Consider the following 14,382-nt stretch of genomic DNA (forward strand, 5'->3'; position numbering starts at 1 on the left):
GCACACTATTCTAGAATTTTAGTTTTAGGGAAGTCTGTCTTTGGGAGACTTATTTCCCATATGTTACACCTAATTTTGCAGGACTGGCTATTAAACTGTAAATTAGCCACTTTGAGGCAGAAAATTGGCTTGTAGGCTGAGACCTTTTCAGGTTGCAGTATGGAATCAGATCAGGCGTTTGGTATGAGGATGGATCTTTGTGCTGAAAAATGCTTCAGTGTGCATGTGCACATACAGCAAACTGCAGTGCTGTAATGTGGGGGAGTGTCTGTTACTCTGAGGAAATTTCGAGGAAAGCCCTTCCTCAGCTGACAGTGGTGTTAAACTGCAGTGCTGTAATGTGGGGGAGTGTCTGTTACTCTGAGGAAATTTCGAGGAAAGCCCTTCCTCAGCTGACAGTGGTCTTGAACATCTGAAATGTATGATCAGCTTTGATTTAGTGGATAGCAGTTACAACAAATGTTGTCAGTTAATATACAAAATATACAAGATCATTACCACCACAAAAAGCCGGGATGCTTCTCTGGCTGAACTCGCTGGTGCCTCATACTCTTCTGACATTTTGAGTTTCTAGCTAGCTGTCAGGAAGGCAGGGTTTTGGTGCAGTACTTAGTCTTTGTGCAGAATGTAGTCTGGTCTGTTGGTTATGTAAATATATTGAATTTTCAATCCGTAGGCATAACAGAAATTTCCAAAGGTGAAAAGGAAATGTAAGTATATTTGAGTCAGTGGCAGCCACTCCAGCACTTGGGAGCCAAAGTGCACGTGCTCCTCAGGGTTATCCGGGCCTTTTGGCTTCCCTCAAGGCCTGGGTCGTGCTTAGACAGGAAGCTGTCAGGCTCAAGTTTCAGGCCTGATCAAAACTATTTGGTAACAAATTTATGAAACAGTAAAATTTGAATTGGCTTTTTAAATATTTCAGTTTACATAAAATGAACGAGCTACATTGCTTTAATGCCGAAGGTGGTTCAATCTTTTTTCATTTAACGTTGTACCACCCAAGCAAATTCAGTGTCTGTGAAGCCTGAAAGCTTTTACCCAAGGCTTGGTAAAACATATTTAGATTTAGATGACTCCAGAAAATGCATTTTTGGCTGAGACTGAGGCTATATTTACATCAAATCTACTGGACTCTTATCTCCTGAGAATGACAATAAACCTTTGAAAAACTTGTGACCACAGTCTTCCATTTTACAAAGCAGGCCGATGCGATTTGCTTTCTGAACGTAATGTGGCTGCTGATGAGATACTGCTTGGACTGAAAGGTAATGAAACGGTTTTGTGTGTGTAAGTTACACACTGCACCTGCTGCAGGAAGCTCTGGCTCAGTATCAGAAGCGATAGGGGAAAGTCACGTGACCTGTCAACATGGCGGCCAGCAGCGTTTTCAAAGCAGGACTTTTCAGCAATAAAGTAGCCATAGTCACAGGAGGCGGGACGGGCATCGGGAAGGCAATCACTTCTGAATTGTTGCAGTTAGGTATGTATTTCTGCATAAAAAGTAATCTGTCCTTTCACGGTAGGTCGACAGAGTCGTAAATGCAGTCAGAAGTCAAGCCCGGGAATGCGCTGAACTTTAACCTACATCAAAATGAGTCGCTCAGTGCAGGTAACCGTGAACTCTGCTAGCCACGGCTAGCTAACCGTGAACACTAACACAGCTAGCCACGGGACATGGTGCAATTTTCACTCGTGCCGATGGCTCCTTGTTTTTGAATGGTTTAAGAGACAACCAAAATGTATGTTTATGCATAAAACTGAAGAAGCCTTGCTGATACCACCTTGCAAGCTGCCTTTGGATCTTGATGCGCGCGTAATGTCTTTAATAACCTGTGTAAGAGTCGTGCGTTTTCAGCTTGGGATGAACTTTGGAATTAGTTTCGTGACGGAGGAGCTCCTTTTTCCAAACTGCAGTGCAGCCCCCAGCCTGATGCCGATGGACTTCTCCTTTAGGAGGTTTTGGGTCCACTACCTATTACGCAATCACTTCATTGAGAGCCGGCGCATGTTAGTGACGTACAACCCATAATAGATGAATATTATTACTCCTAATACCAAAACCTCCTGTCGGCGGCTTATATGTAGCATGAAAGTCATTTCACCAGAGGAACGGCCAGCAGCTCAGCTGTTACAAAATGAAAGCAGTGGCTGATAATTAAATGAAACGGTGCTGATTATCTGCATTCTGGTCATGCCCACGGTTAAAGGGGTACAGTGATATTAAGGCATTGACTGAGTTCTACCTTACAGAGATCCCCCAGAGTCCTGTAACTGCCTTATTGTGTAAGTGTTTAATAAAGAAAGATGGAAGTAAAACATATCTAAGGTATATCCAGTGTGCTCTGATTGTTAGCAACAAAGTTAAGTTATCCACTTGATGTGAACACGATGTTTTATTCAGGGATTTTAATTTAATCAGAATATAACAACTGTGATCTATCCGTTTAATCTGTTGTTCATGTATGTCGCTTGAAGAGAAGAAAATTAAACAAAAAGTTTAAAAATAATAAATGAAAATTTCACTGCCGCTGGTTTCCCATTGAATGGAAGTGCCCTGAGAGTATTTGTCCTGATGAGAAAAACCTTCATCTTCTACAAAGTGGCTTACAGACAGACACAAATCCATCTTGGCTCTTGAGGAAATCGTCCTCAAGAGCCTCCTATTTTACTGCTTCTTCTCAGAATACCACGGCCATTTTCTTGCATGTATGTATATTGTATATACTGTGGTACATTTTATCAGCTGGAAGAGCAATACATTTTATCCACTGGCGACACTACAGTGACACCTGGTGGTACAATGCTAGAATACATGGTTGATGACAGGTTAGGCAAGAAGTCACAAAAATAGTTATGATGAAACAAGAAATTGCAGAATACAGTCTTTTCATGAACAAGAGAAAATCAGACAAAAATCATAAAAAAAGCTTGGTGAGGTTTCCGCAGCTGCAGGACGGCTCAGACACGTCTGCTTCTCTCGGTCTTCCGGCAGGATGCAGTGTGGTGATTTCCTCCCGCAAACTGGAACGCTTGGAGGCGGGTGCCAAAGAGCTGTCCAAGCAAATACCCCCCAGCAGCCCAGCGAAGGTGACCCCGATCCAGTGCAACATCCGCAGCCAGGACGAGGTGAGCGGGAGGGGGGCTGGGATGGTGTCACTGAAAACCCTCATGAATTCACACCTGAACCTTACTCCCACCCCCCCAGGTGAAGAACCTGGTTGCCTCGACGCTGAAGCTGCATGGTAAGATTGACTTCCTGGTCAATAACGGCGGAGGTCAGTTCTCCAGCCCAGTGGAGCACATGAGCTCGAAGGGCTGGAAGGCCGTGATCGACACCAACCTGACCGGAACTTTCCACTGCTGCCAGGAAGGTGAGCGTGCTCAGAGCTGCTTTTACAGAAGGTGGAGCTGAAAGTTAATGATGTTTCTGTGGGAGTGTAAAGCTATGTGGCAGCACTTGGTGGTAGCGTATAACACCTCACCTAGTGGCCTCATTAAAATGCTGTGCTCAGACATTTCTGATGATGAGTGCAGCAGGACAATTAATATGGGGAAGAAAAAGAAGATAAGGAAGTGAAGGTGGTTTGGGCGCTGACTGTGTGGCTGTATTGTATCTGGATTCTTTGTTTCTGAGGTTAGATGGCATAGAAGCCCCCTTTTTGGATTTCCGACAGGAATAGCCACAGTGAGCCAAGTCAGCACTGTGTAGGTGTGGGCTTTACTCACCAAGCCACGCGGGGCAGACGCTCTACCTGCCATTCCAAAGTATTCTCAAAGTTTCCACATTTGGCAGTTGTGGTGAAGTTGTACTGAAATGCACACATAAGCATAAAGTGGCAATATACATTAATCGCAAACATTTTTTTGCTATTAATTTCAAACAAACAAAAACAAATTTACTTTGAAAGCAAAATGATTTATGTTACATATGCAAACACTTTTAAACACTTCCTAAGTAGAATGTGTGTTTGTTACACAGTGTTACACGGTGATGGTTTTCCTGCAGTTGCTCAGGCACTTCCATCAGCTGAGTGTTCAGAAGGCTGCAGCCTCGCGTCCGCTCCTCAGCGTTTAATATGCCTGCTGACTCTGGCCGTCTCTCTCTGCTGCAGTGTATAATGCCTGGATGAAGGAGCATGGAGGAGCCATTGTCAACATCATCGCTGACATGTGGAAGGGCTTCCCTGGCATGGCGTAAGTCTGAGAGCAGCAGAGGATTATGGGGGATATGGGGGAAGTGGAGTATTAATGTATTCATTTTGCAGGTGCTCCTATCCAGAGAGACTTATGAAGCAGAAGTGCAGACACATTGGCCTGTTCAAATACGGCACACAGGTCTGCAGTAAGCGGTGCCATGCTGAGCATAGGCTGTTAGCCCGACTCGCTGAGAACACTGATAAGAGTAATTATGTGAATGGTGACCATTACAAACAACCAGATTTAAATATGGGCTGTCTTTTGCATGTTGTTTGACTTGTCGTCTTAGAAATGTTCACCGGGTGTGTGTGAGAGTATCAGAGGAACACATTCATCTCTCTTCAGTGCTTCTGCACCACTTCAGAGGCAGCTGCAGTGAGACAGTCGCTGAATAGGGTTGCATGAGCTGGAAAACGCTTTTCACACATCTTCCCAATCTGAGACACTCAGAGGAACGGACTTCCTGCTCATATTACAGAGCAGTAAATCAGGCCCTCAGTGCTCCAGTGATCATTTCTGCAACAACTAGAATCAAAGTGCAGCAGTAAAAATACTCTGATGTACTGAAACAGAAAGGCCAGATGTAGGTGCTGTAGCTGATCTCAGTACAGTGCTGCAGCCTGTGTGTGCCAGATGTAGGTGCTGTAGCTGATCTCAGTACAGTGCAGCGACGTCTCTCTCCCGGGGTCTGCAGGCACACAGGAGCAGCCCGGGCTGCTGTGCATAACCTGACCAGGAGCCTGGCCATCGAGTGGGCGGCCAGCGGAGTCCGAGTCAACGCTGTGGCACCGGTGCGTGACACACCACGCCAACGTACACCACACACTGCACACCATGCCAACGTACAACACACACCACGCCAACGTACACCACACACTGCACACCACGCCAATGTACAACACACACCACGCCAACGTACACCACACACTGCACGCCACACACCACATACCACACACCACGCCAATGTACAACACACACCGCACACCACACACCACATACCACACACCACGCCAACGTACAACACACACCACGCCAACGTACAGCACACACCACACACCACGCCAACGTACAACACACACCACGCCAACGTACAGCACACACCACACACCACGCCAGCGTACAACACACACCACACACCACGCCAGCGTACAGCACACACTACACACCACGCCAACGTACAGCACACACCACACACCACGCCAACATACAACACACACCGCACACCATGCCAACACACACCACACACCACGCCAACGTACACCACACACCGCACACCACACACCACGCCAACATACACCACACAGCGCACATCACGTCAACACACACCACACACCACACCAGCATACAGCACACACTACACACCACACACCACGCCAATGTACAACACACACGACACACCACAGCAACACACACCATACACCACACACCACGCCAGCATACATCACACACCACACACCAAGCCAACATACACCACACACCACACACCACTCCAACATACAGTACACATCACATGATTACACTACCATCAAAAAACAGAGATACATACACCACATATCACGCCATTACGCCACCACCAAAAATAACAGATATACACGTTTCGGTCAACATAAGGCTCTCTACTCTGAAGCACCGAGAACAGAAAAAGATGCATTTTACAGGAAATGGCAAACATTGTGGTAATGGCAAACATTCATCACTGAATTTTCTGTATTGTTTCCTAGGGAACCATCATTTCTAAAACTGCGATGTCTAACTATAAGGAGTTTGGTCCAACACTGTTTCAGATGTCTGTAGCCTTCAGTCCGGCCAAAAGACTGGGAGTTCCAGAGGAGGTTGGTCATCATCACAAACGGCAGCTTTGTGTCTGCAGGGTTCAGGCTCTCAGCAGTACCTCAGACTGATCCACACCACAGAAATCTGGAGATGCTGTGACCCACATGGGTTTGGAAACTCCTGACCGACTGCTGTTACGCACTCCTGACCTACTGCGGTTACACACTCCTGACCTACTGCGGTTACGCACTCCTGACCGACTGCTGTTACACACTCCTGACCTACTGCTATTACACACTCCTGACCGACTGCGGTTACACACTCCTGACCGACTGCTGTTACGCACTCCTGACCGACTGCTGTTACACACTCCTGACCGACTGCTGTTACACACTCCTGACCGACTGCTGTTACACACTCCTGACCGACTGCGGGGACTGGCTGAGCGTGTGTGCCAGGCTCTCTCTGTGTCTGTGTGCCTGCAGATCTCCCCGGCTGTGTGCTTCCTGCTCTCTCCTGCTGCCTCCTACATCTCAGGCGCGACGCTGCGGGTGGATGCTGCTCAGAGCCTCTACCACTCCATGTGGGACATCCCAGGTAGCACTGCCTCTGACTGCTGCTCTAAAGAGACAGAACACAGTCTCTCATCAGTGCATCAGCAGCTCCCAACAATGTGTTTATTATAAAAGAAAAGTACAGGAATTACACATTTGTCTATGATTCATGCAAAGGCTTTTACTGCCTGAGGATTACTCATGGTAATGGTTGTGATTATTGGTTCTTGTTTCATAGAATTTACAGAAATGCTGTTTCAGAACACAGATGTTAGAACTAGCTTGCTGAGCTGAACTGATCTGTCATTTACTAATTATGTAAGCGTCAGATTTGTGTTTTAGTTAGCCCTGCCACAGCTGAGGGATTGGTTTGTGTTGGTGAGGTCACAGTGAGACCCAGGTGTCTCAGTATGGCTGGTTTTGATTGGTTGGTTTGTGTTGGTGAGATCACAGTGAGACTCGGGTGTCTCAGTATGCCTGGCTGTGATTGGTTGGTTTGTGTTGGTGAGGTCACAGTGAGACTCGGGTGTCTCAGTATGCCTGGCTGTGATTGGTTGGTTTGTGTTGGTGAGATCACAGTGAGGCTCAGGTGTCTCAGTATGCCTGGTTGTGATTGGTTGGTTTATGTTGGTCAGATCACAGTGCATGGCCAGAGGCACCAGAAGGGGAGAACACAGACACTCTGAGGGAGATCCTGAAGAAGTCCAAACTGTGAGGAGCGGAGCCCCGCCCTGGACCCACACACAGAACAGCCAGAAACATCTGCCCCTTCCTACCACATGATACCATTTATAATTCTGTTGTCTAATTATTTTTATTCTAATCTGTTTGCCTTTGTTCTCAGCAATGGATTTACATACATTTGTACTAAATCCAGTTGTATGCTTAGCCCACGTGCCAGTAAAGGAAATCCTTACTGACTGTGATTCACAGAATGTAAAACCGATATAAACCTGTAAATAAAGTATTAACAGTTTGCAGATTTATTCTTTATATTTTATTGACAAATGGTAGTGTATAAGCGTTTAAATGCTTCAGCTGTGGTGCAGCTGTTATTGAAAGGAGTATATTTAGTATTTGGTGCTGGTTTGTAAGTGCTGGTCTTGCTATGTTAACCTGCACTCGTTTTGTAAAACCGCTTTATTCTGACTAAATGTTCCAGCAGATGTGGGTGTGTCCCTGTCTGTCAGAAAGTGTGCGTTTATAATACTTCAACCGACACGTGACACTTTTTTGCGATGAGGTAAACCGGGATTCCTGGTGTAGAGGTGTGTGTGTGGTGTGTGTGTGAGAGAGAGAGAGATACCCGCTATGCGGACTCGGCTGCAGTGAAATGGCGTTTCTGTATCCCCGTCCGATTGGGTGTGACAGCGGGGGGAACCAGAGGGGCGGGCTGAACGCTCGGTGATCAGGCTCTAGGACGCTGGTGTTCGGCCACACAGTGAGGCCCGGGTCGCACAGCTGGAAGTCCTGCCGGTGCTGATTAGGGTGTTTTTCGCTACGTGTTGAATGAAAGAAATAACAGCGAAGACGGCGGGCGGACGGAGTGTGCGCTCCTCTCAGCAGTAGGTACCGGAATGCGATGCAGATGCACGCAGGGCACTCTCACCGCTATCCATCACCAACAGAAAACAAAGGAGCCTTTCGGTGCGCTTTAAGGATGGAGCATTAGCCTTGAAAAGAGAAATCCCTCGGAGTGTTTCCGTTAATGTCGTTATTAGGATTTATTTTTTGTAGAAAGTAAGGCTGGGTGCAGCATCATGCCGCGTATCTGCTTTCGTTGTTAGCGCTTCTTTTGTTTTCTTTCACTCACTAATGTTCACCGGCTAGCCGGCTAACCACATCTGGCAGCTTTGGGATTAGTTTAAGGAAAACGTGTTGGCGGTTTGAATTGGTCAAATAAATATAATTGTGTAACTTATTACTGAAATCTGTCGTCCTGTGTTCTTTAGGGCACTTCAATATTTTGACTTAAAATTGCTTTTGACAGGGCATCCGTACCACGCACTGCCATACTTCTTGAATTTATAAGCGGTTTTTCAATCTTTTTAAAACAATAATTGCAACCAAGAGACTTGTATTGACATATTTGTTTTCCCTATTGTTACGATTACTCAATGAATATGCGTCATGCGGAAAGGATCAGAATCGCTAAGCGTTGAAAGGGTCCGACTGATCCCGGCGCACAGCGACATGGCGAGGTCACGTGACCTGCCAGGAGCATGAGCACGACGCCGCTCGTTTGCAGTCTCACATCCCATAATACCACTCCAGTGTGGTTTGCATGTTTACATGGCGATGTTATGGTTTGGCATTTCCCTCTCTCTCTGTCCTAGGCTCTGCAAAGGTGGAATGGCCTCATCTTAGCACCTTTAGAGGCCTGCACAGACAGACAGGTGTGTGGCTCCACCCAGCATGGAGCAGGTAGAGCCCGCACCTGCAGAGAGCCCCAGAGAGGTCACTCTGCAGGGGTCAGAGGTCAAAGGCCACCAGGTGGAGGAGGATGTTGGGAGCACCTCTCGGAAGAAGAGGAGGAGGAAGAAGGAGACTCGTCCGGAGTCCATCATTGTGTACCGCTCTGACGCAGAGACCCAGGGAGAGGAGGAGCCAGCCGGGGACGAGGAGGGGGAGAGGAGTGCAGAGGAGGGGGCCAAATTCCTCTCCACGCCCACAGGGAAAGGTGACACCGGATGCCACTCCTGCTCTTTCACTAATTAAACCACAGCCCTTCCCTTCACCACATCATTACATTACATCCAGTGTCTCTGACGCTGTGCGTTGTGTGTGATATTTCACTGAGGCAGTGTGTTTCTCTGACGCTGTGCGTTGTGTGCGATGTTTCTCTGACAGCGTGTGTCTCTGACGCTGTGCGTTGTGTGCGATGTTTCTCTGACAGCGTGTGTCTCTGACGCTGTGCGTTGTGTGTGATATTTCACTGAGGCAGTGTGTTTCTCTGACAGCGCGTGTCTCTGACGCTGTGCGTTGTGTGCGATGTTTCTCTGACGGCGTGTGTCTCTGACGCTGTGCGTTGTGTGCGATGTTTCTCTGACAGCGTGTGTCTCTGACGCTGTGCGTTGTGTGTGATATTTCACTGAGGCAGTGTGTTTCTCTGACAGCGCGTGTCTCTGACGCTGTGTGTTGTGTGCGATGTTTCTCTGACAGCGTGTGTCTCTGACGCTGTGCGTTGTGTGCGATGTTTCTCTGACAGCGTGTGTCTCTGACGCTGTGCGTTGTGTGTGATATTTCACTGAGGCAGTGTGTTTCTCTGACAGCGCGTGTCTCTGACGCTGTGTGTTGTGTGCGATGTTTCTCTGACAGCGTGTGTCTCTGACGCTGTGCGTTGTGTGCGATGTTTCTCTGACAGCGTGTGTCTCTGACGCTGTGCGTTGTGTGCGATGTTTCTCTGACAGCGTGTGTCTCTGACGCTGTGCGTTGTGTGCGATGTTTCTCTGACAGCGTGTGTCTCTGACGCTGTGCGTTGTGTGCGATGTTTCTCTGACAGCGTGTGTCTCTGACACTGTGCGTTGTGTGCGATGTTTCTCTGACAGCGCGTGTCTCTGACACTGTGCGTTGTGTGCGATGTTTCTCTGACAGCGTGTGTCTCTGACGCTGTGCGTTGTGTGTGATGTTTGGCTGAGGCGGTGTGTTTCTCTGACAGCGTGTGTCTCTGACGCTGTGCGTTGTGTGTGATGTTTGGCTGAGGCGGTGTGTTTCTCTGACAGCGTGTGTCTCTGACGCTGTGCGTTGTGTGTGATGTTTGGCTGAGGCGGTGTGTTTCTCTTGGTGCGTTGGGCAGGGGGCTGGCCCGCGGCCGCAGACGGCAGATACGTCACGCTGACAGGGACGATCACGCGTGGGAGGAAGAAGGGGCAGATGGTGGACATCCACGTGACGCTGACGGAGAAGGAGCTGCGTGACCTGGCGCGGTCCAAGGAGCGTCTGGACACAGAGTGCGAGAGGGGCGCAGACAGCAGACGCAGCTGCGGCGTGGGGCTCGGGCGTGGCCCCCACGTGCTGCTGTGGAGCCTGTCCTGCACCCCCGTGGTCTTCCTCCTCTCCTTCATCACCTCCTTCTACTACGGCACGCTCACCTGGTACAACATCTTCCTGGTGTACAACGAGGAGCGCACCTTCTGGCACAAGATCAGCCTGTGCCCGCTGCTGATCGTCTGCTACCCGCTGCTGATCGTGGCGCTGTCGTTGGCGCTGGCGCTGTACTCCGCGCTGGCACAGGTGTCCTGGAGCTGGGTGGAGTGGTGGCAGGCCGCGCGCGACCTGGAGAAGGGCTTCTGCGGCTGGCTCTGCGGGAGGCTGGGCCTGGAGGACTGCTCTCCCTACAGCGTGGTGGAGCTGCTGGACTCTGACACCGTCTCCAGCAGCCTGCAGGCCGCAGGTGGGAGCCTGCAGACCACCTCACTGTGACTGGCCCGGGTCCCACGGGTTGCTGTGGGCGTCTGATCCAGGAAATAGTTTCTCTTGGTCTCCCAGCATCTCTAGTCAGCTTTTTTCTTCCTCAAATGTCTATTTTTACAACAGGACTTTTAATGGCAGTGAAAATATGTTTATAAACCCAATGTTTTTTAACAGAGTCAGCACAATGCAGGACCTTCGGTTTTAGAACTATACGTGTGTGTGTGTGTGTGTGTGTGTGTGTGTGTGTGTGTGTGTGTGTGTGTGTGTGTGTGTGTGTGTGTCCAGTAGGCATGACGAAATGTTTTACGACATTGTTTTACGAAATGAAGTTCATGGTAACAGGAATTTCAAAATGATATTCCCCCAAGAAATAGTGCTGATAAGAAAACAATAATATTACACAATTGCAAACATTTTCTTTTCTTTTTCTTTCTTTTCTTCAGAGATCAAAACTCTTGTTGTGTAAATATTTATGATGAGACATGGAATTGAAAATAACAAGTTGTAGTGATTACATGAAACCACCAATGAAAGTGGGACTCAGCTTGTTACAATACTCATAGTAATTTTGCTAACATTATTGAAATGGTGCTGCTGCAACTGTTAGCCAGTGAATGGTGAGCATGCTAACAAGCTGGCTTCTTTGAGTATTTCAGACTATTAATACTACAAAGTAGTTTGCAGCTGGTTTACTACAAGAACTACTTACATCTTGAAAGAGATGGTAAAGGTTTCCGTCTTCAGTAACTTAGCTCTTAGTGATGTGGAATGATTGAGTTGCAGTTTTTATGTTTGTTGAGTATTGTCACAAACACACAAACTGACCAATAGGAACGAATCATCTTATAACTTATGGACAAAGACAAAATAGTACGTTTCCACTAACATGGATGTTTTTGGGAAAAATGTAAATTGCATTGTAACCAGTTTTAGTTAGTCGTAAGTGATTGATTTACCAGTTATGTTCTCAGGGCCACAAAATGTTTTGTCGTTATCTGTTTTCACAAAATTTGAAATTGAAACAAAATGTTTTGTCTCATACCTAGTGCTCTGGTGTATGTGCTTGTTTGTGGGTGTTGGTGTGTGTGTGAGTAGGATAGGGCACGATGGGGGTGTTACTGTACTCAGGAACTACCATGCAAACTTCACCATGATTCGGCTGTGTTTATGACCTCATGGTGAGAGGGGATGTGTCAGAGTCCGCAGAGTCATCTCATTCTGGCTTCTGATTGGATGTCATCAGCAGGAAATACTTTTTTATCTGAATTATCTGACCATGTTTCTATGCATCCTAATAATCAGTTATTTGTTGAGTTATTTTAAAGATTTTGGCACATGATCTCACTTTTTAAACAGCTTACAAGTTGTGTTTAAGACAGTGTTAAAGTTCTGATAATTTTGACTGAGATGGGATATTCCATCATTGTTACTTGCTATTAACTTTACTAATATTTGTGTGTTTTATTTTTTCACATTGATTTGAGACCATTTTTGTTCTCTGTTGCTACTGTAACCATGTGTGACAATACTGAAATTAATGTTTGTTCTTTTTGGCAAAGTCAAGTATTTTCTGTACGTGTGTCTGAATCCGACTGAACCATAACAGTTATGTTGTAGTTGGACCTGTATGAACATTCCAGCTGGACTAATGTGCACAGACCAGTTTCAATACAGAGAGCAGCACACAGAGCAGCACAGTGAGCAGCACAGAGAGCAGCACAGAGAGCAGCACAGTGAGCAGCGCAGTGAGCAGCACAGAGAGCAGCACAGTGAGCAGCACACAGAGCAGCACACAGAGCAGCACAGAGAGCAGCACAGAGAGCAGCACAGAGAGCAGCACAGTGAGCAGCACACAGAGCAGCACACAGAGCAGCACAGTGAGCAGCACAGAGAGCAGCACACAGAGCAGCGCAGTGAGCAGCACAGAGAGCAGCACAGAGAGCAGCGCAGTGAGCAGCACACAGAGCAGCGCAGTGAGCAGCACAGAGAGCAGCACAGTGAGCAGCACAGTGAGCAGCACAGTGAGCAGCACAACAGCAGTGCATGTGGCATCTCTCAGCTTATGCTGTTTTTAATACTTCATTCACTTTCAGCTTGCTGCCACAGTTAGTTCATTGTCTCCTTACTGCTTTATTTAAGCTTTTATTTAACTTATTTGTGTGGGCAGCGAGTTTGTCCCCCCTGTGATATGCTGAAGAGGCAGGTCTCAGGCTGCCTCTGGGACCAGCAGGGGAGCCGAGTAATTTCACATTGTCTTTCAGAGGCACACAATAAGGGTTCTGACTGTAGCGTTACACACTGCTCTCTGAGGGCCTCCTGACTGTAGCGTTACACGCTGCTCACTGAGGGCCTCCTGACTGTAGCGTTACACGCTGCTCTCTATCTGAGGGCCTCCTGACTGTAGCGTTATACGCTGCTCACTGAGGGCCTCCTGACTGTAGCGTTACACGCTGCTCACTGAGGGCCTCCTGAATGTAGCGTTACACGCTGCTCTCTATCTGAGGGCCTCCTGACTGTAGCGTTATACGCTGCTCACTGAGGGCCTCCTGACTGTAGCGTTATACGCTGCTCACTGAGGGCCTCCTGACTGTAGCGTTATACGCTGCTCTCTCACTGAGGGCCTCCTGACTGTAGCGTTACACACTGCTCTCTCACTGAGGGCTGTAAGCAGTCCTTCCTCTCAGACCGTACTGATGCCCTGTTGTCTTAACCCAAAGCGTAAGTTTTCTTTTGTCTTTGTGATGTGTGCATATTTTTACTTATTGGCTAGCTTTTATTTATTTTGACTCCTTTAATTTAAGATTCTGCACATGTACTATTTAATACAATAAATGAAAACAGTGAATTGATTTGTGTGCATTTGCCCTCTGTGGTTGCTGTGGTAGCTCAGTGTTGCTAGGTGCCTGTCCCCAGGGTGATGGAGTCCTCTGCTCCCTGGACACACAGGCGTTGTCTGCACCGGAGGAGAGGAACTCGTCTCCGCTCTTCTGTCTCATGCAGGAGTGTAAAATACCCGTTTCCTGTTTCTCTCGGCTGGTCAACCACTCAGTTCCCATGAACCTCTTCATGCCACCAATGTGAGCAGGTCAGTATGTAAGCAGCTGCAGTCTGAGCTGATTTTTCAGCTGAAAGTGGTTTTGTATGGGATTGTTTGCTATGTGTTACCCAGGCTGGTGGGGGGTTTCCTTAATGTGGGCACTGCATGGTGTTCTCTCCCTGCACACCTACAGACGCTCACCTAACCATCACCAAACACAGCTTCCTTGATCTATTCTGGAACAAAAAGGCCAATAAAATACAAAAATGTATGTATTGTATATTTTTCTGCTTAAAAATGTTTGAAATACAATACTCAACAGTATTGCAGAATACTGCAAGTTCAGATTGTTCGCAAATATTACATTTTATTACAGAAAACATAGAAAATATTTGTGAGTGCCAGCAT

At 47.4% G+C, this 14,382-nt stretch overlaps 2 protein-coding genes across 2 annotated transcripts; both read left to right on the forward strand.

Annotated features, from left to right (window-relative positions):
* Positions 1 to 1,351: 1,351 nt before the first annotated feature.
* pecr (peroxisomal trans-2-enoyl-CoA reductase) lies at positions 1,352 to 7,504 on the forward strand. The gene is made up of 8 exons (XM_036544710.1): positions 1,352 to 1,480; positions 2,993 to 3,126; positions 3,206 to 3,371; positions 4,113 to 4,194; positions 4,892 to 4,988; positions 5,919 to 6,029; positions 6,456 to 6,567; positions 7,160 to 7,504. Exons 1-8 carry the CDS (start codon positions 1,369 to 1,371, stop codon positions 7,237 to 7,239), a joined length of 894 nt encoding a protein of 297 aa, XP_036400603.1. The 5' UTR covers positions 1,352 to 1,368; the 3' UTR covers positions 7,240 to 7,504.
* Positions 7,505 to 7,963: 459 nt separating this feature from the next.
* Positions 7,964 to 11,005, forward strand: LOC118789556 (transmembrane protein 169-like). The gene is made up of 3 exons (XM_036546031.1): positions 7,964 to 8,089; positions 8,861 to 9,204; positions 10,321 to 11,005. The coding sequence occupies exons 2-3, from the start codon at positions 8,940 to 8,942 to the stop codon at positions 10,944 to 10,946; spliced, it is 891 nt and encodes a 296-aa protein (XP_036401924.1). The 5' UTR covers positions 7,964 to 8,089; positions 8,861 to 8,939; the 3' UTR covers positions 10,947 to 11,005.
* The last annotated feature ends 3,377 nt before the right edge of the window (positions 11,006 to 14,382 follow it).

The sequence above is a fragment of the Megalops cyprinoides genome, chromosome 14, assembly GCF_013368585.1.
Source record: "Megalops cyprinoides isolate fMegCyp1 chromosome 14, fMegCyp1.pri, whole genome shotgun sequence".
In the NCBI taxonomy this organism is placed as follows: domain Eukaryota; kingdom Metazoa; phylum Chordata; class Actinopteri; order Elopiformes; family Megalopidae; genus Megalops; species Megalops cyprinoides.

Coding starts and splice junctions, on each gene's coding strand:
- pecr (XM_036544710.1), top strand. CDS start 1,369: ATGGCGGCCAGCAGCGTTTTCAAAGCAGGACTTTTCAGCAATAAAGTA. Junction 3,127..3,205: donor ACATCCGCAGCCAGGACGAG/GTGAGCGGGAGG, acceptor CCACCCCCCCAG/GTGAAGAACCTGGTTGCCTC. Junction 4,989..5,918: donor GAGTCAACGCTGTGGCACCG/GTGCGTGACACA, acceptor ATTGTTTCCTAG/GGAACCATCATTTCTAAAAC.
- LOC118789556 (XM_036546031.1), top strand. CDS start 8,940: ATGGAGCAGGTAGAGCCCGCACCTGCAGAGAGCCCCAGAGAGGTCACT. Junction 9,205..10,320: donor CTCCACGCCCACAGGGAAAG/GTGACACCGGAT, acceptor TGCGTTGGGCAG/GGGGCTGGCCCGCGGCCGCA.